The following is an 8,494-nucleotide window of genomic DNA, read 5'->3' as shown; positions in this document are numbered from 1 at the left end:
CGACGACGACGATGTCGACGTCACACCTGTTACCACTCGAAGATCCTCGAATCCATGGTAGACACACTACAGGCCGACCAGATGTGTGTTTATATATTGATTACGTTCAAGTGGCACTAGACAACAGTCACGAAGTTGCCGTTGCACGCGGTGATATAAATACAAGCATAAAACTATGGTGCACGCATGTCGCGATTTATAAAAGTCCATGACACGAGGGCTTATTTTGTTTTCCATGGCTGAACGTACTCATAAGAAGCATAAATGGTTAATTGCTACGTCGCGCGGACAAAGGGCAAAAACGCAACGAACGGTATGTATGCTGCAAGGGGCAGTAGTAGTAGTAGTAGTAGTAGGTGGATAATGAGGGAGTAGTACTTGCTGCACGACTAAATGAAATAATTTCGACAGCTCGATATTATCATGTAAGCTGCGTTTGCAGCGCCGCGAGAGCAGCAAAAATACGAAGAAGTTGTTTGCCAAACTCGTATGGGAGAGAAAGAGAGCCATTAGCTCTGCAAGAACGGAACTATTATTACGGCCGGCAGCGACGAGTGAAAAGCTTCGATTGCGCGTGTTTCTGTATTTTCCTTGCAGCCCGCGGAGGGCAAGGCGTAAAATTGTGTAAAAGCGTCTAGCGTGTGCTCGTAACGACGATTCAGCGTATTATTGTCGGCGTGTAATCAGGGCGTTCCGTGTTATCCAAGTACTGCACGCAATTCCTACACCAGACTATTCGCGGAAGATCTTTTCATTTTTTATATTATTTTTTACTTATTATTTATTTATGAAAAATAAAAAAGTGATGGATCGAAAATTGAAACCGCTTGAAACGGCTTATGATCGAGATACTTTTAACTCAATCCAAAATGAGATGAAGCAACATTAACATTAACGGTCCTGATATCATTTTTTTTAAGGTTCTGAAGGACGTAAGTGATTCGTAAAACTAAAGCTTACAGAATTTAGAGCTAGCCAAGTACGCTGAAAAGTGACTGGCGTTATAACATTAACTTAATGGGTTGAATATTTTATTAGTTTTTAAACCCTCTAAAATAAAAATCGTATTTTTGCTGCCATATTTAAGTTCTTGTACTATAATAATACTTTATACAACGGGTGTAATTATGTTTTTTTTTTCTGGGAAACGAGAGATTACAGCATAATTCAAAGGAAAATTCAATTGATATTATGTTTCATTTTCTTTAAAAAATTTATTAACTTTTGCAAAACTTAAACATTGTTTTTACATAACAAGATAAGATATACATTCATACATTCATTAAAACATAACGTATGAGTGGTTGAATCAAAGTGGTCTTTGATTAGGGTATTTTTTTGCATGTATCGCATGTGTAAGTGCTATATGTTTGCACCACATCTAGATTTGGAATTTCAGGTAGCCTGAGCATTCACTGATTTTATGTGTCCATTTGAAGTACCTTTTCTCTCAAAAACCTGTCGCATTTATGAGATAACACTCACTTGTGACTTACTTTCCCATATAAATCGCATGTAGATGTGACATTATTGTGTACTTTATTGACGTTGATTTTGAAATAACCTTTCTGAGAGAATGTCTTTTCACACATATCACGTACATGTTTGACACCTTGGTGCACTGTATCAATATGAGTTTTTAGAACACTCTTGTACGAAAATTTCATTTCACACGCATCACATGCATGATTAACACCTTTGTGCACCATTTCAATGTGTTCTTTGAGATTTTTCTTATATGAGAATTTCTCTTAACCCACATCTCATGCATGTTTAGTACCGATATGCACCGTATCGACGTGGGTCTTGAGACTACTTTTTTGTGTGAATGTCTTTCCACATACATCACATGCATATTTGACACCTTTGTGCACTGTATCAATGTGAATTTTGAGATGGCCTTTTTGTTTGAATGTCTTTTCACACACATCACATACATGTTTGACACCTTTGTGCACTGTATCAATATGAATTTTTAGAAAACTCTTGTACGAGAATTTCTCTTCACACACATCACATGCATGTTTAGTACCTATATGCACCGTATCGACGTGGGTCTTGAGACTACTTTTTTGTGTGAATGTCTTTCCACATACATCACATACATATTTGACACCTTTGTGCACTGTATCGATGTGGATTTTGAGACTACTTTTTCGTGTGAATGTCTTTTCACACACATCACATACATGTATGACACCTTTGTGCACTGTATCAATATGAGTTTTCAGACCACTCTTGTATAAGAATTTCATTTCACACGCATCACATGCATGTTTGACACCTTTGTGCACCATATCAATGTGTTCTTTGAGATTTATCTTATATGAGAATTTCTCTTCACACACATCACATGCATGTTTAGTACCTATATGCACCATATCTACGTGGGTCTTGAGACTACTTTTTTGTGTGAATGTCTTTCCACATACATCACATGCATATTTGACACCTTTGTGCGCTGTATCGATGTGGATTTTGAGATGGCTCTTTTGTTTGAATAGCTTTCCACACATATCACATACATGTTTGATACCTTTGTGCACTGTATCGATGTGGATTTTGAGATAGCCTTTTTGTGTGAATGTCTTTTCACACACATCACATACATGAGATACACCATTGTGTACTGTATCGATGTGGGTTTTGAGACTGCTCCTTAGTGTGAATGACTTTCCACACACATTACATGCATGAGATACACCATTGTGAACTGTATCGATGTGGATTTTGAGATAGCCTTTTTGTGCGAATGTCTTTTCACACACACCGCATGCATATTTGACACCTTTGTGCACTGTATCGATGTGGATTTTGAGATGGCTCTTTTGTTTGAATGACTTTCCACACATATCGCATACATGTTTGACACCTTTGTGCACTGTATCATTGTGGATTTTCGGAATACTTTTTTGTGAAAATGTCTCGCCGCGTATAGCACATGCGTGAGTAATGCAATGATGTAAAGATTTGACATGCCTACTCAGATTACTACTATTTGCACATTTCTTTCCATCGTGGATCGTATGATTATGTATAGTAGCGATGTGTGTTTTGAGGTTATGTTCGTTGTTACAATTGGTTGTTATTTTACTTCTTTTATTTTGCTTGCCAAGTTCACAGTCAAAATCCAAACTCAATTCTTCTACTACGTTACCAACAAATTCCTGCTTCACTTCCCCCACGGGTTCTACTTTAATTGTATTCTGACTTTTATAACCATCATCATGTTGTACATTCTGCAAATGATATTCAAAATCATCATCAACTTTTTTAGCCAATAATAAATCCTTTTTAGGCTTCACATCTTCACATTCAAATACTATTTTCACTTCGTTATAGAGTTCACTTTTAGAATTTTCTTTACATTTCCGAAATGTATAAGTCTAATGAAAATCAAATTTATGTTAAAAATTTCTTAAAAAACAACATCACTTACATATTATGTGTAAACACTTACTGCATTTTTTGGCGGAAATGGTAAAGGTTGGACATTTTTAAGATCCGGTTTCTCGTCAATCATTTCACGATCATTTTCAATGATGGATACATTATTAGGCTTCTCTTTCGCTCTGGAATAATTTCAATAATATTAAGTGTTACTTTGTAATATTTTTAAAATTTCATTTTCATGAAATGAAAATTACCTGACCCTACAGTTGAATAAACCACTGCATTCCATCTTCCTCAATTGGAATTTCGTTAACCACTAATATATCTGTGCTGATCGAGCAAACTACACAGGAAAACTGGCAAAGATCACTGAGAGCTGTATGCTCGTTCTGTTGTTTACTTCGTACGTGACATTCAGAATATCTCCGCATGTCGCCCAACGCAATGTTTGCTATGATAGCGCTACGCTACGCATAAGGCAATACGAAGAAAGTACGATCGCGCATAAGCTGCAGGTGCCCTTCGGATAGACACAGCTTTTTAAAAAATAGCGAGTACAGTTCTATGTTCTTCGTCAGTCTATTCGTTTAGTTTAAATTAAATTTAATCATATTCACAAATCATGTCATGAAATTTCAAAGTAAACAGTGTTTATGGTGCAAAACTTAGTTACTTTAATTGTGTCATTAAGGAAATTACTTTGTGCATTTTATGTGCTACGAATAGTAAAGATTTTTCCAATGATAAATTGTTACGGAAAAATTAAAAAATAATTCTACGAGTTTCCAAGCACATTTATAAAAAGCTAGTAGAACAACAAATCGAAAGAATGATATTCGTAGATGAGATGGTAACCACCCACGCGATACAAACGCTCGTTTCTTTTAGGCTCTGGCTTAAAACGTTTCACCCCCTGCCCCCCGCGCAGACCGAAGTGCAGCTCGCATTCGTAACGAAATTAACGATACAGATAGACAGAGAGTGCAGGGTACTTTGACGCACATTTTGTTATAGTGGCGCACTCTGTGCACGCGTCTGGCGTGCGTACGACGGGTAGTCGAGTACTTACTTTTTTATACTACTTTCGTGATCAAATTTGCGACGCGAGGTCACGCCGCGAAGCATCTCCCGCCGAGCGAGCCGAAACCCATTGAAGCTTTATGAGAGGCGCTTTCTCGGGCGCAGTCAACGCATTCAAATTGCCATGGATGATTGCAGCGGAGTACCAACAGTCAAGTGCCTGTGCGTGAGCGCGTGTATACGTTTCGCGTTGGTGCGTCGCGATCCGCAGGACATTATTTGAGCTCCTTGACTGATCGAACTTACGGCGCCGAGCAGCGAGTACGGTCGTATTCGCGCACGTACGACAAAAAAAAAGAAATAAGAAAACCTCATCAAGTAGTCAAAGCACGAGCTTGGTTAGTCCATGGCTTTGTTTAAGAACGTGAGAAAAATCACACTTAATACCAATATATTGCCAATACTATCCGATTCACATACAGCAATAATTTTCCAATCTGAAAATCCAAAAATGTATGTTCGATCGCGATATAAAAATTAAAAACTGATTAGCTTTAATTCCAATTGCTTCTTCCATTCGAATTGCCTTCGCCACTAGAAGGCGATCGTACCTCTACCTGTAAATCTGCAAGTGGAAATTCAAAATAATTGTATAAGTAATTGACCGTAGAGTATAAGCAACATAAGTTGGAAATTTCTTAATGTTGAAGATGCGGTGATGGGCTTAAAAACGATTTTTTGAATATCATTTGTACTGATTTTTTATGAAATAAGATCTCATTAAAATTTTTCAATCAGTTTTGATAAGTACTGAGTAGAACTCGACGATTAGACAATAAGCCGATCATTACTCGGTGTACGTTCGTCAAAAACAACTGTGAAATCCAAAGTTATGAAGAGAGAAAAAGTGAATGAAGGAGAAAGAGAGTGCGAGAGAAGAAAAGGTGAAAAGGGTATTGTACCGATCACATTCTTAGGAGTAGGTTCTTCGGTTGAGAGCACGTAAAACAAAAGGCCCACGGTGGAGCTGCACGTGTGATTGTGCGTGGTATAATATACGTATCGATATTAATCGACTCTTAGGGCACAACAACGGATCCTCGGTTTTGTCCGGAGATCGATTTGCAAACGACCCGCAACTCGCTCGTATGTATTAATGTCTTCGCGCGACGCTGACTGCGCTATATAACGTTTCGGTACGCTCGAAAGCTCAAGGACCAAATGAATCGGGCTTTCATATAGGTACGCGCGGAGTGCCGTCGCCACCGCCGCCGACTCTTTCTGTGGCGCCCAAACTGCTGCGGCCTATACGAGTACACACACACACACATACGATATAAACATCAATTGCATCGAGCAACGCCGCAGAAAGTGAGAACAATGCGTGTATACAGCATCGAGCCGAGTGCAATAGCGGGTCGCTGCTAAAACGAGTCAAGCGTTCGATCGACACAATAGCCCTGGCTTAAACGCCAGTAATTATATTTGCGACTGCTAGCACGTCGCGTAAACACGTTGCAACTCATATACACACACAAACGCTAGCTTTGAGTGCGAACGAGCGAGTAACGATAAAGGACGCGCATGGAGGGGAACGAGAGAGAGAAAGAGAGAGCAAGTGCAAGTACGGAGTGCTGCCAGCAAATCTAGGGCCGAGAGCGACTCTCTTGCTCTCTTCGTACAGTTTACTGCGCCTACTCTGTATCCAACCTGAAATACAGGAAATCCTTGAAGATTTCATATGCTACTTGATGACGACTCTTTGAGTTTCGAACTTGAGCATTCGACAAAACATCACCGCAGTGATTACTTTATACAATTGACAAAAACCATTCTAGTTGGAGATCGTTATATTGTGCACGAGTCAGAAATTAAAATAATTGGACTCGTAACTAGTACGCAAGAGTTTTTACGTAAATTTATAGGGACGAATTGATGAGCTGTTTATTATTGTCATCGCCTTACCTTATCGTGCACGCAGTGCCGATCGAACATGCAAAAATAACGAAAATGATACATTATAAAGGTACCACTAATGCAACGATTAAACAATTGTATACGTTAAAAACATGATAGTTACTACCTTTTGTTCGGGCACTGTACTTTCTCTGCCCTACAGGTGCTACAGCCCATGAACAAGCAGTGCCAATGAGCTTTGGCTAATCGGGCACCCATGAGCTTTGCCTACCGAAAAGCTGTAAGTTGCTACGCAAGGCTACGTGGCGTTAAAATAGGAACTAGCGCTTTTATATTCAATCTCACATTTTTTTTCACAAACAATAAATAAACATAATAATAATAATAAAATAAATATAAATTAATATAAATAAACATAATAAAATTAATACCGGGTTTGACTTATATAATTATTTCGACTTTACCACTTGCAGATTTACAGAAAAAGGTATTTGCCATCTAGCGGTGGAGGTCGGCTGCAATTATGATTTAATTTTCATGAATTTTTTAAATAACAACGCGACACCTGTATCATTATTAAAATTTTAATTTTCAACGTAAATATGTTGTAAAAGTACTAATTCAGTATCAGTTACTCTACTTTCATTATCTGAATTTACAGAAACAGAATTATTATTATTTTGTTTATTTTTAATACCAAAATAAATCAATTCCTTTGACACAGACTCAAAATGTCAAGGAGGCAAAAAAGTGGTTAAGTATACATTATAATTGTAAGTATACCTTATAAAATGAGCATTGAAACAGTACCACTCTAGGTATTTTATTTATATGTAAAACTTACCACGCATAGAAACAAAGGAACGAGAATGAAAAAGTGCTGGAAAACATCAAAAGCATTTTTAGACTTACAAGATGACTTTTTTGCACATTGTAAAAGTACTTTACATGCATAATGTCTTCTTTCGATCCCTTTCTTTATTCCCTGAAATCGATCCTTTCTCAGCTTCTGGGCATACATCGCCGTTGCACGTTCTCTCAAAGTACACACAAATGACATGTTAATGTCGAGCGCGCGTCGAACGAGTAGAACTGGTAATTTTGAAATATATATGTAAAGCTAAGGCCGTCGTTGGAGCGCGCTTCAAAGCTCTCGCTCTCGTACAAGTTGAAATGAAAATAAATACGACAAGTATCATTGAAAGTGGAGTTGTAACAACGAGGGTAGTTCTCGCAGCGCAGCCTGCACGCATGCCTGTATTATAAACTCACGGCAGCGCATACTCGAATGAGGAAAAGTGAGCATCGTTGCTCGCGCAAGCTTCTCTATACGTGCATGCAGAGAGTGAGTGAAAAGACAGACGGCTATAATGCACAAGCCTAACTGTCTGAGGATTTCCCAAAACTGCTAGTCGCTTACGTGAGAAAATTATTCACCAACAGCAAGAGAAAGAGAGAGAGATAGAGAGTTGTGCTCGTAGAAAAAGCTTGCAGACAAGGTACTGGAACAAGTATACGTGGAGAGGACGAGCGCGCGCGCGGCAGAGATGCTCCACAGCAGCGTAGCGGAGCTTTCGAGTATCGCTGCTTGCCAACTTGAGAAGCAGCCGCAGCAGCAGCTTTGCAGCATTCCACAGCCGGGACGAGAATTCCAGAGTAAAGGAGCAGTGCAGTGCTGGCCCTTTTGACTCTTCACTACATACATGTACGACGACGAGTCTCGAGTTGGCGCTCGTCACGAGCACCTCGTGCATATACGATATATATGTCTACACATACGCACATGGTGGTGTCGAGCCAAGAGTAGCGAATCAGCATCCTGCACATGCACGTATCCGTGGTGTACGTCGCCGTATACGTACACACATATCTATAATATACTTTAGCTTTGCGCGCGCGCGCCATTCTCCGCGCGTGTGCGGCGGTATCGCGTTCGAGGATCTCGAGGGTCATCGTGGCAGCAGCAGCAGCAGCGAATTTGCGCCGCGCTGAGTAGCAAAGAGGAGCAAAAAGCAGATTACAACGACTGTGTACACTATGTACACGTGGGCTCTGCTCCCGTAATGCAACAGCGTATATACACTGTGGATTATTTCTGAAGTAGAAGAAGCCGAGTAATGCGAGCTATATGTACGCGCGTATCGTGCGGTAGTATAGTTGCCTC

The 8,494-nt window shown here is 39.5% G+C and overlaps 1 protein-coding gene across 1 annotated transcript; it reads right to left on the bottom strand.

The window, feature by feature from the left end:
- Positions 1-1,763: 1,763 nt before the first annotated feature.
- On the bottom strand, positions 1,764-3,824 carry LOC106653189 (zinc finger protein 613-like). Its single transcript, XM_014372527.1, has 4 exons — positions 3,658-3,824; positions 3,461-3,572; positions 3,095-3,386; positions 1,764-1,957 (listed from the first exon to the last, which is right to left on the bottom strand). Exons 1-4 carry the CDS (start codon positions 3,822-3,824, stop codon positions 1,764-1,766), a joined length of 765 nt encoding a protein of 254 aa, XP_014228013.1.
- Positions 3,825-8,494: the final 4,670 nt, after the last annotated feature.

The sequence above is a fragment of the Trichogramma pretiosum genome, unplaced genomic scaffold (assembly GCF_000599845.2).
Source record: "Trichogramma pretiosum strain Unisexual culture from Peru unplaced genomic scaffold, Tpre_2.0 scaffold1, whole genome shotgun sequence".
Lineage (NCBI taxonomy): Eukaryota > Metazoa > Arthropoda > Insecta > Hymenoptera > Trichogrammatidae > Trichogramma > Trichogramma pretiosum.
The sequence above is the reverse complement of the archived record's forward strand: the minus strand, read 5'-3'. Positions and strand labels throughout refer to the sequence as shown.